Genomic DNA, 16,773 nt, shown 5'->3' on the forward strand with positions numbered 1-16,773 from the left:
TTTGAACCATTTTTTTATAATCTGAACTTGACGTCTTTCCTCTTAATTTTCACACTTTTTCTAACTGACACTTCTAGTCATGACCCATTTTCATCTTGTTTTACTTTTGCACTATTTAAATAAAAAAAAAGAAATGGGTTTTTCATTTTATGTAATCTACTTTCATATTATTTTACCTCAAAATAAAAGTTTGTAAAATTTTGATTCAAAGTTGCAGTGTTCACAATTTCTACTGTAAAACCTAAATTATATATTTTTGATTAATACTCAAATTACTCTGTTACTTTCCTTTATTGTCTAGTGTCACTAAAAAGCCTCACAGCCAAAAGTAATGGAGATTATTTGGAAATGCCACCGTGTACTTACGCTTCTGTGTACCAAGTTCACATTCTGACATCTAGATGAGAGTAAAGCACTTCTAAAGGTATTTTGTAGTATGAGAGTCATATCAATCAACCGACATTCAGGGTAAACATCTGTTATGACCCGCTATGAAGCTAATTAGCTATAAAGCTAATTAGCATCACTCGTCCAAAAGGGGTTAAAAGATAACGCTGAAATAGAAACTCTGTGAAATTGGTGAAATTTGTGTCTCTTTAATGTTGTGACTTCATAAAGGTCCAGCTGCACCTTACATTTTACTGCGACTGAGAGTCGGCATGCTCGTGTACACTGCATCAATATGCTACAAACTTAAGTCAGCATACAAACACTTCTCACAGTCCTTTAACTTGTCCAGAGCACTGTAGGAATTTACTTTTCCAATTGGACCTGTTGACATAATCTTTGAGATTACAAAAAGATAGAGCTTTTTAAATAATTTCAATTACTAAACATGAAAAGTATGTAACAGAATCACACAGGAACCCCTTAAGCAAATGTTCAGTTCTGGTGTTGTTCCATCGTCCAGTGCTGCACAGATAAGACCAACCCAATGCAGAATATGTAACTATTAACTATACATATATACAAACACACTGGTTTCCATCAGTGGTGCATCAGATGCAGGTATCTACAATGGCTTTATACATAATCAGAAATTTTTAGTGCAAGCTAATCTGATATTTCAAACATGCGTTAGTTCTCTTTTTATGTGAACTTTTAAAAAATATTTTTCCTTTGATCTAAAACGTCTGTCTCTACACGAGCGAGTATGTTGGTGGTAAAGTTAGGTTCCATGAGGATTCGGGTCGGGTCAGCGGTCATCTGATGATGGATGCACAAGGAGCTCTTCTGTTGTGGGAGAAAATGCCATCCAGGAAGCTGATCGTCTCTCTGAAGCAGTCCTTTAAAATCCAGGGACAGTTTCCTGATGCGGCTGAAGGAGTGCAGAGGGGAGTGGAAACAAACGTGTGCTTCCTGTGTTTTTACAGTACCTACGTTGTGATTCGGTAGCAGTACTAAGTGTTAGTGCAGCGCCTGAGAACTGGGTGAGGTGGCTGGGTAATTAGACGTGCTAATAAGGGAGAAATTACTGAGAGAATCCAGCTCTGTTCTATATCACATTTTCAAACAGCTGCATGGAGTTCATGATGTTCTCGTCCTGTGGAGATGAAAACCGAAAATAAGAAGCTAAAGTTTAGACTCACTTTCAGAAAAACTTCTTTTTTTTTTACCAAGTACAAAAACAACCTGTGGTGTTATGAAAAAGTATTCACTCCCTCAAACATCAAGATCATGAATTTTGTCAAAGATCTACTTGCTAAATTGCTAAAATATTATAACCTGCTTTGTAAAATGAAATAGCATTGAACATCTTTTCACAGTGATGTAATCTGGCCACATAAATAGCTACAGCGAGCCAGATTTGATCCTCGGGCCTTCAGTTTGACACATGTGCCTTACAGTTTTATTCAGTTTCTGCTTTCTTGACATGTTTCAAATCATTAAACACATTAAAATATCAAACCAAGATACCCTGATTAAATACAAAATGCAATTTTAAGATGATTAATTTTATTAGGAGAAAAAAATATTCAAACCAGTAAGACTTCATTGAAAAAACTAATTCCCCTCCTTAAATTTGACGGGATCAATTGATGTCAATATTTTTGTGATAACTTCTGATAATGTCAGAACATCTCGGTTAGATTTAAGACCAGACTTTGACTAGGTTTCATTATAACAATGTCTTTACATTATTTGTGCCCAAGCTCCAAGTTTATGGTAAATCTTTGGTTAATGTTGGTAATACAGCTCTAACAGATATTTATGGGTTTCCTCTTCAGTGGACAGCATTGAAATTGTATATATGTCTTATGAGAGAAATAAAAAATGATTAAATATTAATTAAATTTAAACATTGGGATGTTCCCAAAATAAGTAATTATAACTCTCATAAATGACTTTTTAAAAGCAAAGGTGCTTTCTAGACAACAATACACTTATAAGCCTGTAAACAAGTGTTTTTGTTTTTTGTTTTGGCATTGATGGTGTGATGAGTCTAAAATATACTTTCTGTACATTTCAGCTGCCATAATCACACATTTTAGAAGCTGGTGGGTTTTTATTTTGGGTGTTGATTCAATAAATTGACATGTGGGAGAAACAACTTTTGCCAGAACAGCAGGGCAGCAGGACAGAAAACCTTCATTAGTGCAGATGTAGTTAGATCTGTGGTTGTAAACACAGATCGTACTCCTACTGTGTTTTTGTTTGTTTCTACATGAAGCAATTGCCTAAAAAAGAACGGATCCAGACTTGGTATTATTATATCGACCTGTGCTTATTGTTCAAGTTTTGTCCTAATTATAGCATGCAGTACGTACAACAACATGGCATTGTTATATATAATTTACTTGTGTACAACTATAATTTACGTTTCCCTCATGAATACTGATGTAATTATTTCCAATTGGTTAAGGCAGCCTTCAGACAGTTGTGACTAAAGAATCAGAAGCTGTAAATGTTTTTTCTTTAATTCAAAAGTGCAGCAAGAAACACTTTGCCACTTTGTTGAGTTAAAGTGTCCAAATATTCAGAATCCTAACCAATGTTCATATTCAGAAGTATGTTAAACAAAATGTCATTTTATGGACATAATGTTTTGCTTTTTTAAGCAGCTCTTAGCTGGTTCCTACAAATCTGTATGTAAATATGAATCCATTTTTGTAGCAAGATTTATAAAGGGCCAAAAGTTAAATATTTACATTAAAACATTCTGAGTTTCACACACTTGTATATTTTCTCAGCAGAAAGAGTTTACTCTAAAGAAATAAACCCATCAGATATTCTCACACAAGACTTAATTAAATAATATATGAGGAAAAAAGTTTGTCTTTTTCCAATAGTTTTCTTAAACTGGTATAAAAATCTACAAAGTCTAACTCAAAATTAACAATGTTCTCTCATATAAACCTAAGGAAATCATAAAGTTAAATAAGACAATTACCATACAATATTGCCAATATCAAAAATGTTTGCGTATATTAATTGGACTGCAGCACTTATGAGGGAATCACATGTCTGTGTGGTTTTAAACCTCTAGATTTCCAGAAGAAACACCAGCATTCATCAGAATAGCACAGTGGGGCAAATCCTCAAACACTTGGGTCTCATCAACAAAAGTGATTAAAAGTCAAAATACCAGCAAAAAAATACAAAAAGCTGGTCAGTAATCCTGTGATTTTTAAAAAATTTAAGGTTGAAACATATCTAAAAGAAATTTTAAAGAAATCTAAATAAGAATAATGTGTACAAATTGATAATGTTTAACTTTCTCTGAGAAAACAAACTTCTTGACTGAATAGCAGCAATTTAAATCTAAATGTGCCAGAGGTGTGAGTAGTTTAGAGTTTAACTGTGCTGTTCATCAAAGCGTGACGTTAAACAAGGTGTTGCTCTGTCTGTGGGATCGTGAGTCACCTTCTGACACGTCTCAATGAACTCTTCAATAGTCACCACCCCGTCTCTATTTTTGTCCATTTTCTGTTGAAAGAGGAAACAGAACCTTAGAGAGGATAAACACGTCAGGACAATTTTGAGGAGAATACATTTTAAGACATTATGTTAGTATAAAATTGGGCCTTCAGAACCTGGAAGAACTTGTCAACATGTTCTGACGGCGCATCGTCCCGTACGCAGGGGTACGTGTATCGCCCCATCATGTCATAGATGGATTTCATGATTGCAAGCATCTCCTGAGGAATAAAGATGGAGACAAAATGAACTATTATTTTCAAACTATAATGTTTTTAAAACATCTTTAACAACAATAAAACAGATTAAAACAAGGATAAATAGAACATAAAAAAATAAAAGTAATAATAACAGCAATTAGAAATGCAATAATTAATAGATTAACTGATGTGGATTAGGTTAAGTACAGGTATAAACAGGGTTAAAAATGGAAGAAGGAATTAAATTGTGATACTTGGGTTCTAACTGGGGGTACAAATTAAACAAGAGGTGAAGTTTATGCAGTCTAATCAAGTAAATAAAATTAAGCCAAGAAGATGAATAAGAAGAAACAAAGAAAACTCTTCTTTTAAGAAGAAATAAATGTGTAAACTCATCTACAGTAAGTTGTAATGTTCTTGGGGGCCCCCTGCTGGTAAACAATCCCCATGCAGCAGACTAGTAGTTTGCTTCACGACCAACTCTGATTGAAGATAATCCAAGTTTTTTCTTTGCGATGGACAAAACAACCGAATAATAAAGTTTGGCATAGAAAGAATTAATGTGGCAAAATTAATTGAATAAGCAATCTAAAAGGACTTACTTTTTATGTGAAAATATAATACTGTTTCTTTACATAAGCAGTTTTTTGGGGCTCTGTAAGATTTGCTGAAATTATTGGTGGGAAAAAACAGAAAATAAAACATGAAGTGTTGTTGAAATATACTAGTAATATTTTTTCCAGTTATTTCAGAAAGGCCAATTCTGGGCAAAACCATCTGTGTATTGAAAACAGAATTTTTCCCGTTTTCAATAATGTCAAAACGTTTCCTCCTGTATCCAGCACACACCTCTTTGGTGATGTAACCGTCCTTGTTGATGTCGTAGAGGTTGAAGGCCCAGTTGAGCTTCTCTGTGACCGAACCTCTGAGCAGAACCGACAGGCCAATGACAAAGTCCTCAAAGCGGATCGAGCCATTTCTGTCTATGTCGAAGGCGTTGAAGAGGAAGTGGGCATAAGTGGATGCGTCTGCGGACAGAAAGAAGTCTTTGATTGGTTTACTGCTTTTATTGGCAGAATGGCACACAAAGGTACACATCCAGGACAGATATGATGGAGAAAACGTCAAGGGAAGAAGTTCGTTAGTGTGGGATTGGAGTACTTTTGGAATAACTTGTTGGATTCTGCAGGATTATTAGATTTAGCTACTTTTACTTTTTCACTAATGTTCTCTAACAAATTTCTCAGGAATTCAGAGAACATCTATTTATTTTTACACTGAGTTTGAATTACATAGATAAACTCTTTACCAATTCAGTAACTTCTGGTTAAACTGGTTGCATAAATATTTGAGTAAAAGGGAATAAGTTTAAATGAACACAATAATTTCAGATTTTCTAAATTTTTAAACAAAATTCACTTGTCAACTATGGTGTACAGGGATCCAAGCTATCATGAGTTGAATTAATTGATAAGGTGCCATTTTCCTAAAAACGTGAGTATTCTCTTGTATCAAGAGGGCTATCTTCTCATAAATGAAGCACATTAAATTTTAACCATTTTTGTGCCCGCTCTATTAAATACTTACTAAATAAACAACACATGCTGGTTTTCTCGACATTATGTCTTAAACTTAGACATTTATAAAACAGAATAAGCAGGAACATGCTGCTGATGAATAGAAAAATAAAAGGTGAAAAGAAGAAACTATAGGCTCTGTGAACATTTAATCCCCCAAACAGAGATATTCATACAGAAGTAGTCTGTGGTTGCAACTGAAGGCGTGTTAAAACTTCACATAAAGTGCATTAACACACAACCCCAAAATCAAACTTGCTTATTAGCATGTCCGTTACATTTTTTCCGAATCAGACCCTCCTCGCCTTTGTAGCACATTAGTAATTTCTGAACAAGTAGTTGTCGCTACCGTTATTTAATGTCGGCTAAATAAGCGTTATTAACCCTTGTGCGTGCGAGGACTAAGCCAAGGCAACTGATAAGTGATATGGGTGTGGGGTATGTTGGACCCCATTTGTAAACACAAGGGTTAAGGAGCTTGTCGAATGTTTATATTTCAAAACAAAACCCCATAAACCTCGAATAATCTTCAATTAATCTTGTATTCCCCACTGAACTCTGTTTGGACCGTTTGGTTTCTCTCACTCAGTCTGGGACGGCCGTCATCTTTAATTCTGGATCAACTGCCTCCACTTAACAATGACAAGCAGTTGCGCCCTCTGCTGTATGGCGGCCAAACTACAATAATAAAAGAAGCTCTACGCGGACGTTATTACGTAGTTAATAGATTGGACCTAATTTTAATCTAATAAAACATCGATTGACAATTAATCATACGTCAATTAATTGTATGAATCTCTACTGTTTTAGGTTTCACATAACATTTCAGTAAAACTAAATTAAAGGAACAAAATGCGAAAAGGTTAAAGGTGTATGAATATTATTTAAATAAGTGAAGACCTTGAACACCCTCAATTTCCCTGCACTCATATTTTTACTTACAGTCCCTGAAAGGACAAGAAAGGAGCGATGGTTTTATAGTCTAACCTCCTTGGGGAAAGAACTGAGAATAGATGGACTTGAACGTCTCCTCATCAACCAACCCACTGGGACACTCCTGAAGATGAAGGGGGAAAAATGTTAAAAACAATTAATGTTGCTATTAAAAGCATAGTAATAAAAGCAACAGAGAACGTCCTCGCCACAGCTTGACATACGTTCTTGAAGCCTCGATAAAGAGACTGAAGCTCCTTCCTGGTGAACTTGGTCTGGGCCTGCAGCTGGTCCAGCCCTTCGGGTTGGTGACGCACCGTCGACAGCTCCAGGTCACTGTCGCTGCTGTCTGTGGGAGCAAGAGACGGAGGGAGGACAGGGATGGATCGACAGACAGGAAGAAGAGGAGGAGGAGAAGTGGTGCAGAGAGGGAAAGATGAAGAGAGAAAGAGGGAGGACGGGACACACATCGAGTGAGTGAAGGCAGGCAAACAATTGAGGGTGAGGGTGGGTTCCCATGTTTAACAGGGAGGGAGGGAAAACATGCAAGTTTAGGGGGAAGAAGAGGCAACAATCTGCTGAGAACCAAAAAGTGGAAAAAAATGGGAGAGGAGGAGGTACTTTCTTTCAGGTGGAGATCTCCTTAAACTTTTTTTTTTTTTTAGTCTAAATTTGAAGTTTTTAAACTCAATTCTCAAATTGTAGCTTTCTTCACACATGCTCAGAGAAAGCACGGCATAGCTAGGAAAAAACAAAAAGTAGGGAAGGTTTCTCCAGGTAAGCTGGGTTTCTCTTGCTCCATACTCACCATCTTCAGACAAAGAGAACAGAGGAGGAGGCAGAGGAGGAATTGGTGTTGACACCGAGATGGTTTGAAAAAGAGTAAATGGAGAACAGTGGGAGAGTGACAGTAAGGAGAAGGAAAACAAAACAAGAGAAAACAAGTCAATTCGGGTCAGATCCTAAGAGGTGTAACGGAGAGGAGAAAATGTCCAGTTCAAACACCCAGCAGAGCAGAAACTATCACACACTGTGAAACATTAACCAAAATCAACAGAGAGGAACCGAGGGTCTGATTTTACGTCACATCAGTTCATTCTTTTTGGGTTCATTTGGTTCAATGAGAACCAAATGAACTGAGTTACTTAGGTCTCTGATGTTGCTTAATCTGAAAATCTGGATCCTTTTGAACATAAAATTTATTTTTCCATGACATGAAACACTCATTCTTGATCTCAGGGAGCTTTAACTTATAGAGCACCTTCTACAATTATTGTCATTCCTGATTAAGATGTATTAAAAGCATTGAAATCAATTTGTCTTTTTTTGCAGAAGCATCAGATTACACTTCAACAATTCAACTTTTTATTTGAATTCATTCATTCTGTGGGGGGAAAAAATCACTTGCTGAGACTTGAAATGTTTTTTAATGAATATTCAGTGTTAGAGACTGACTAGTATTCCAAACATTCACCCATCCATCAAACAGCCGGAATACCCAGAAAAAAACCCTGCATGCAAATGGAGAACATTCCTGCAAAAATAAAGCTAAATAATGTTTCTATAAATTTTATTACAAATTTACATTGTCTATCAGAGTCAGTATAAACTTTTGACTTCAATCCATGACATTCTGCTTCCCTGCAGTATTAAAGCTCCTTTCTCTAAGCCACTATTCAGAATGAGAAAGACAAGAGAATATGCCAATCAAGTAAGATAAAACAAATATAAATTTTTTGAAGTCTAGAAAAAGTTGCTATTAATCCAACCGTGGCAAAATCTACATTCAGTCAAAAACAAACAAACAAAAAAAGATTAAACCAACTGGAGAGAAGCAAGGCTGGATGACAATCCAAGCTGCTCTAAAGTGGGAAAAAAACAAATTATTAGACAGCTGCAGCATCTTGAAGTCATGTCGTCTCCATAATAGTTTTTGGATGCTGCCCATCCACCAAATGATTGATTCAGAGCAAGGAGAGAAAAAAGCTGTTAGCACCTCAAAGATAAACATGTAGTTGACTAAAACTGGAATCATGCTCAGATGAAGCCAAGATTGGACTTTTTGGCAGCAAACGCTTCGATAGATTAAAACATGTGGAGCAGCACCTGATGCTCACTACATGGTAGAGGATCTGTGATGCTGTGGGCCCATTTCTCTTCAATAGACTAGAGGAACTTTGTTGGAGCATAAGATCAAAAACTCTTTGAAACACCAGAAGATTTTATCCATCAACAGACATGAAAAACTCTTCAGACAGTAAATTAAATTCACCATCCTTCACCCAGTAATTCCTTAAAAATAAACATTTAAAAAGGATCATTACCAAATGTCAACATAAGTATCCAAGATTTGCTGCTGAAATCCAGCAAAGCACATACTGTATTTACACACTGCTTAAACACAAAGTCATTTTAATTTAGTGCCCAATGGAAATATCTTAATATGCTTGAAATGAGACAAAACTAACTTACAAGTAAATTAAAGATATGGAAGATTGTTTTAAGTCAACAGTTTTTTAATAATATTGATGAAAAAGTGTTAGTTCCACTGGCAGATTATTTCACTTATGACATGTCTTATTATAAGTGAAATAATCTTACAGTGGATGTTGTACTTCAAAATGAATATTAAGACGTTATTGACTTAAAACAACCTCCTATGTTTTGCTGAAAAGTTACTTATAAATTAGTTTTGTCTTATTTTAAGCGTACTAAGACATTTTCACTAGGAACTATTCCAAAAATACCTGGTAAGATTTTATAGCAGTGTATTTTTGTATGTTTGTGCACATAAACTCTTTCAACTATAGTTACCATTTTCTTTTGCTTCAGAACCATCTAACAACTTTCCAACAAGATAAGATATGAAACAACAGCATGACTTGCTTTACCTCTAGTATATTTGCTTTGAGGTCATATCTTAGTGTTTCATGACGCACCCTGGGGTCCTGACTTTATCTCTGTGGATTAAAGCAGTCATCCACCCCCGTCCTCTCCTCCTGCCCCCACTCTGCCCCTCTATTGCCCCGTGTTGTTGCCTCACCGGTCTCAGTGATGTCGATCAAACCCAGCAGGTGCATCAGCTTGAGGAACATTATCACCAAGCAGACGATGCCGACCGTCTGGAGTCCCTCCGTCTCCCATCTCACACTCATCCTGCCCTCTTCTTCTATTTTTCTTCCGTCTTCAGTCTCTGCTTATCTCGCCTCTACATCACTGATTGATTGTTCCACCTCTCCATTTCTTGAAATGTCCCTTCTTCTGTTCCTCTTTCCTGTCTTTGACAGCGTCACTCACTTATTGCTCTTTTTCTGCCATTCTGTTACTCTATCTAGCCCTCCCTCCCCTACTGACGTTTTATTTCAGCATAGCTTTTTTCCCTCAGACCTCTCTTGCGCTCATTTTAGGTATTTAATGCTATCGTCCAACTTTTTTTATTGAAGCTTTATTGACCAAATTAATGTAAAACTACAATAAAGGAGTGGAACATATGTCCTGCAGACATATAAAAGCTTGGACACACTGCAAAAAGGTCTAGTTCCTAGTGCAAATATCTTAGCATTCTTGAAATAAGACAAAACTAATGAAAAAGTAACTTTTCAGCAAGATACAGGGGCTTGTCTTAAGTAAATCATTCCTTAATATTGATCTTTTTAAAAAGAGTAGTTCCACTTATAACATGGGAAAAATGTTTTGTTATAAGTGAAGCATAACTTATAATATAAGTGAAATAATCTGCCAGTGGAACTGGTACTTGTTTTAATCAATATTAAGAAATTATAGACTTAAAACAAGCTTGCTGAAAAGTTACTTATAAGTTAGTTTTGCCTTATTTCAAGTGTACTATTTGCACACACAAAAAAACTAGACAAAAAAAATACTTGATAAGATTTTGTGTTTTTGTAGTGCATCAACTTCTTTTGATGCAGGTTAAATTATCTATTCTTATTCCTCTAGCCAATTAAAAATCCTTCTACAGCCACATCCAAAAAAAAAAAAAAAAGAAAAAGCTTATTATCGAACATAGCATCCTAATACCTACTCCCGACTGAATCCTACAACGTCCTATCTGAACTAGTAATCAATATCTTCAAAGGAACAATGCACATAGTTTAAGACAGAAACCCATTTGTCTTTAAGGAGACGTAGAGGAGAGAGACAGAGGTCAACAGGTGTCCTGAATCTCATTTTTCCACTCGGCTCGTTGATCCACTTTCTAATTGTTCCTTGGTCTCCCTCGGGGTCTGCAGCACAGATTTAACGTCGCATTAACTCATTGAAGTTCTGCCACAGTCACTCCTGTGTGATGAAGAGACGCTGTGAGCTCCCACGGGCCGCGTGACACTTGTTCTGAAACTTACGGCGCTCTTTGTCTCCCTCTAGCGTTAACTAACTGAACAACAAAACAGTAACATTACATTTCTCTGACTTTATTTTGAAACCAGAGGTGGGAAGAGTAACCAAAAATTGTACTCACGTAAGAGTAGCACTACTTTAACATATTTCTCTCAAGTAAAAGTAAAATACAGCTATTCAAGAACGTATTCAATAAATAATAAAGTAAGTTTCTTTCTTTCCTTCTTATTAAAAAAGTATTAGGTAAAAAAAGTTACTCATCTAAACATCAATCATTAAACATTTAAAAATCACATTATCAGATGGACCAAAATGTAAAGTTATGTGGATATGTTTTTAATCTTCAAGAGAAAAATAAAAAGAATTCAAATAACAGAATTATAAAATAATAAAATAAAAAAAAATGTCTAAATCACATTTTTTCAATATAAAACTTATGAAGCATTAACAAAAACTGTCTGTATCTGCTGAAGTTTTGATTAAAACAAGCTTGTTCTTTAGTCAGTTACTCACAGCAGTTTTACTCAAGAGTAGCGATACTTCATAATAAAGTTACTCAAGTAAAAGTAAAAAGTACAGCGTAGTAAAAATATCACCTTAAAATAGCCTCAACAGCCTAAAACAACAACCTCGCTGCAGCAGACCCACACTCAGCTGTGCAGAGAAACATAAACTAAAAGTCCTGTGGGAGCGTGATCAGTTCCAGTTCAAAATAAAAAAAGTGATCATATAAGCATCTGAAGAAAGCATCTAAAATATCGTTTGACACAGAGCCTCTGATAAAACCTTGATGCTTAAAATGTAAACTAACTTCATGCTACAGTGTTGGACATATTAGGGTCAAGCTAAACGTGAAAACCTTCAACACAATTATCCATTTCAAAGCAGGACTCTGGAAAAGGAATTTATATGGCTGCATTTTTACCTAAAATGGACTGGAAAGTTCTGTTAGGCAGCTGAAAAGTTTACAAAAAGTTACCCTTTTTACATGAAGTGAGAAGAATCACATATGTTTTTAGAAGGGTAAATTCATGTGTTGCCTGGCAACACAAGCCCAGCCCAGCCCGTCACCTAGCAACCTAAGTGGAATTCAAACATGTTTGGTCAGTTAGTTTTAGTTTAGTAAAGATTTTAAGTGATTTTGTTATTTTAGCCCATAGACCTTTCCTAACCTGTTCAAGGAAATCTTCAGAGAGCAGCTGGGTTTACACTGAGATTAAATTAGACTCTTTAAACGTTTCAAATCCATCTGATCTGGATTTTATTTGAAGTTGTTGGAGTAAAGGGGGCTCAAATGATCCTTTTCTTTCCTTTTTACTATATGTCAACGCAATATGTCAACGCCATTTTGTGTTGACATATCACAAAACTCATCCCAAAAAAACACACTAAAGTCTGTGGTTGTAATGTAACAAGGTTCCTAAGACCACAGTTTATTTTCTGTTAGTGTTTTCCTCAAAGATTCAACCTCTGGTTAGATATAATGTCTACAAAAATCAATCAACCATGTTGGTTAGGTTATGGTCAGGGTATAGGCTGTTCATAGACACCGTCTGAAAACAAGATGCTATAATGGAGGCAGGAAGTGATGGGATGTGGGCTGAGTTGACGCCTCCTTCCTTAACTTTCACTGCAAGGTTAAAACATTTAAGATGAAGTTGATCAGCTGGTGAATTGTTCTGTCGGGGAGATGATGAGGAAAGATAAAGAATGGTGAAAAACGATGATGGAAAACTTTGAATATCTGGTTAGTGTCCTTCAGGGTCCTGGTGGAGTACTCAAGACTCCATATTTAGGTGGCCTCAGAGAAAGCCTGCTCGATACTGCATGTATAATTAATGTGAAGTAATGCTAAACTGGGGAGCATGGCCAACCACAAGAAGAGGAGTGAGCTGCTGGAGCAACTGGAGATTGAGAGGAGTGATAAATAATGAAAAGACATTACTGGTGTTTTTGTTGAATTTACGACTTTATGAAGCCTGGGCCATTTTAGAGTCACTAATGAGCCGACTGGAGCCTTCCGGTTTTAACCGTCTTGGCACTCTGACATACTGGCCTTCAGCCTAAAACTCTAATCAGAGGACAATAATCAATCAGGGGATCAAATTTCTCAGTTACAGTCCCAAACGCACACAGACACTGCAGACTTTGTGAGGAAACCCAGATTAGACAGAAGAACCATTAACCTTTTCTGCTGTTCTGAACCTGCAGTCGCACAAACGTCTGGAAGCTAAAAATACCAAAAATAAATCAATTAAAATGACCTGAACCAATAAATAACCAAACCAATGCAGATCACTTTTATTAAAGCATACAAGGTCTTTCTCATTAAATTATATTTATTTTGATTAAGTTAATGTATATTTTGTAGAGATTCAGATGATTAATGTAAAGTAAAATTAAACTACTCTCAATTTTATAATAACTGCTCACAGGTAATTTGAGTGCTGAGTTTTAGCATTAATTTTTTTTTTAAATATGTCTGCACTGTCAAAACATTTACGTGAAAATATAGCTACATTAGCATTTTAATACTAAAGTATTTTAGACCACTTTCTTGTTGTTCACATATGAGATTAAAAAATGTAAAAAAAAAAAAAAATCTGCCTTTTCCAACTTTTTGACATTTGCAGAGTCTGTGGTTTGTTTGCGACCAAGATACTTGCATTTAAAATTATTTAAACATTAATTTGGTGGAAAAGACTAATATTTTTCATATTAGGTTTACAAAACGGAAGGGTGAAATACACCCTTTATGCTTCATCAAATACCTCAAGTTCAGGTTCTGTTCAGCTCCGCTCTGTTTATGCTGCACGCCGCTCTATACTGCCACCCAGTGGCCATCCGGCAAACAACGTTGCATAAAATGATGCAGTGAAAATCCTCCCTCCGGAAGTGGGATTGCCAGCCAGATGTTTGCAGCTGAGGATGTTTTCCACTTTTAAAACTTCGTTAGGAGGTTTGATGTTCTTTTAAGCAGAAACTGGATGAATCAGATAGCAGGATTATTAGCACATAATCCGTCAGTGAGTCGTTCCCGTTTCCTCCAGTTTCAGGCTAAAGTGTTTGTATGAACTGATTCATTTTTGAAGTAATTGTAAATATACTTTACTACTGTTTTTCTTTTGTTTTAAATGCATTTCGTTTGCACAGTCCAAAAACATGACTGTCAGGTTAATTGGCCTCTCCAAATTGCCCCTAGGTGTGAGTGTGTGTGTGTGCATGGTTGTGTGTCCTGTGTGTCTCTGTGTTGCCCTGCGACAGACTGGCGACCTGTCCAGGGTGACCCCACCTCTCACCCGGAACGTTAGCCGGAGATAGGCACCAGCAAACTGCCCGACCCCACTGAGGGACAAGGGTGTAAGAAAATGGATGGATGGATGGATATTCGTTTATTACACTACGTTCAATAAAGTCAAACTACTAAATGCAGATTTAATATTCCTAAAATTATGGCCAAAGTTGTTTACAGCCAAAAATTGATTTTGGCAAAAAATGACTCAGGCCATTACTTTGGAAGGTGATGATATATTGATCAACATTTCACTTACTATTAAAGGGAACACTAAATATACCATGACTGGCAATATTTCTTGTCATGAGTTTTTAAACGGTTTCTCTCTCTGTCTGGGTCAGTCGGCTAAACAATCACGAGGAATCGTTGACATCCTTCACAAAACGTCACTGCTGAAGAAGCTGGTTGTTCTGTATCCAAGCATACTAACAGAAAATTGAGTGGAAGGAAAAAGTGTGGAACCGCAGCTGTGAGAGGATTGTCAAGTGAAATCAGACAAACTCCAGAAATGGGTTACAAACGTCATGAGTCAAGTCGCTTCAGAACCAGAGATGACACCATGTCATGCTTCCCTCTGCTGACAAGCTGCATGAAAATTCAGATTTTATCTTGCAGCAGGACTTGGCTCCTGCCAAAGGTCCCAAAAGCTGCTTCCTTTACAACCACGCAGCTCCACAGGCTGATTGCCTCCATTCCGTGCTGCACGGATGCAGTAATTCATACAAAAGGAGCCAAACCAAACACTGAGAGCAAAGAACCGTAAATACTTCGAAAACATTCACTTTTGAGTGATCTAATGTGATATTCGAATGTTTTAAGACAACATTTTTAGGTTTTCTTTAACTGTGAGCCATAATCATTAACACTGCAAAAAATAAAAATTTTAAATATATTACTGTATGTGGAATAAATATCTATAAAATGGCAATTCCACTGTCTGAGACGACTGGTAAGAAATTTTACGCTTTAAATTTTTAAGATCTACTAGTAGATAAATATATCCTGTAAAGTTTTCTTCATTTTAGAGTGGCCCAGCTAGTGAGCCGACTTTAATCTGATTGTCAAGGTCAAATGATTAAAAATAAGAAAATAACCTAGCAATTATTACCAGATTTTGATTGATAAAATTCAGTAAAATTTAAACTTTTTTAACCCACTCCAAGTCTTTAGCTTCACATCATACAAACCACAACCTAAAAAACAAAAAACTAAAGGAGTGAGTAGAAATACAAATTTATTCTGACATCTGTAGCATCATCAAATAAACTACTGTTCATGTTAACCTGATTTACTTGATAATTTGACAAAATGTAATGTTTATTGCTTGTTTCATAATTGGTGACTATAAACTTGACTTAAGAAGAAAGTTTATTTCACCAAATCTGGAAACAGCATCATCCTGTCATAATAACAATTTACGTTTTTACAAAAGTATAAAAGATAATTAAATTTAACAGACAATTTCCAGTCTCAGGATCGCTGGGTGATAAATATTTAAGTTATTGTTGCCAGCTAATATTTAGGTCTGCTTTACCTTCAAATGAGGATATGGGCTCCAAGATGCCGAACTGCTTCAGAACCGCCATGAAGAGGATGACGACCACCCCGATGGCGAACAGCTCCATGCCCTGGATGCCCATAGCTGGAGGTCAGAGGGCGCCCGTTCAGGGCCCAGCCTGGTCGCAAACGTCTGGCTTCCCCCCCCCTCAGACACCAGAACCGAGTCCCACCGAGTCCGAAGCAGATGTTTCTACCAGGGGTGAGGCCACGGGTTGGGAGTTGGGTAAACGTGCGGTGTGAGAACCAGCTGGGCTGCTCTAATGTCAACACTGAAAATATCTGGAAGCCGACATATATGGAAAACCTCCGTCAGCGAGCCCACCGGGGAAAATGGAGTCTGTGTGCCGAGCCATCTCTCAGAGCGCATTAAAGGTTCGCAATCACTTCCCTGACTCACTTCCTACGACTCTCGGCTCGAACAGATACTATCACTGCTGCTCATGTTTACACAAACAATCCCCGTCTCAAGGAAGGATGAGAACGCCATCAAGGGGAAGTGAAGAGTGCAGCAAAGTGTCAGCGTCCATTTTCACGACTTGTTGCCCAGACAGAGATCTTTCGAAAAAGCACAGCATGCTGTGAACAGCAAACCAACATAAATTACCCCATTATGGACCCAAACCAGAAACCTTCTACAAACCGAGAACAATGTCACTTCCTGGTGTTGCAGCAACCACTAAGGCATCTCCAAACAAACTAATCAGCCTATAGAACTTCTCATCTAAACAGCCCAGGAAGCCTCTTCAGTAATCCAGGCGCTGAGCCTCCAGATTCTGCTGCTGTCCAATTCAAAGTGCAGATATAAAAGCTCACTTAGCGGCGTCCAGGCGGGGACGTCCCGAGGAGCGGAGAGGTGCTGCAGGGAGTGGAACCTCCTCCCCTGAAGTCGATCTCCTCTTCCTCCCTCTCTGCAACGTCCTGAATGTATCTTTTT

General features: G+C 37.0%; 1 protein-coding gene across 7 annotated transcripts in view; it reads right to left on the minus strand.

The window, feature by feature from the left end:
- Positions 1-571: 571 nt before the first annotated feature.
- Positions 572-16,773, minus strand: part of LOC103470054 (calsenilin) — a 41,436-nt gene continuing 25,234 nt past the window's right edge. For 3 of the 7 annotated variants that reach the window (XM_008418184.2, XM_008418186.2, XM_008418190.2), the window contains 7 exons: positions 9,464-9,466; positions 6,853-6,977; positions 6,683-6,752; positions 4,968-5,146; positions 4,035-4,139; positions 3,865-3,927; positions 572-1,543 (listed from right to left, as the gene is read on the minus strand). In XM_008418184.2, coding sequence (XP_008416406.1) covers positions 1,496-1,543; positions 3,865-3,927; positions 4,035-4,139; positions 4,968-5,146; positions 6,683-6,752; positions 6,853-6,977; positions 9,464-9,466 — 593 coding nt within the window. In that variant the 3' untranslated portion in view covers positions 572-1,495. Of the gene's footprint in view, positions 1,544-3,864; positions 3,928-4,034; positions 4,140-4,967; positions 5,147-6,682; positions 6,753-6,852; positions 7,440-9,463; positions 9,467-9,671; positions 10,223-15,813; positions 16,705-16,773 lie in introns of those variants that run through there. The other 4 variants (XM_008418189.2, XM_008418188.2, XM_008418185.2 and 1 more) reach the window with 4 other exon arrangements.

The sequence above is a fragment of the Poecilia reticulata genome, linkage group LG9, assembly GCF_000633615.1.
Source record: "Poecilia reticulata strain Guanapo linkage group LG9, Guppy_female_1.0+MT, whole genome shotgun sequence".
In the NCBI taxonomy this organism is placed as follows: domain Eukaryota; kingdom Metazoa; phylum Chordata; class Actinopteri; order Cyprinodontiformes; family Poeciliidae; genus Poecilia; species Poecilia reticulata.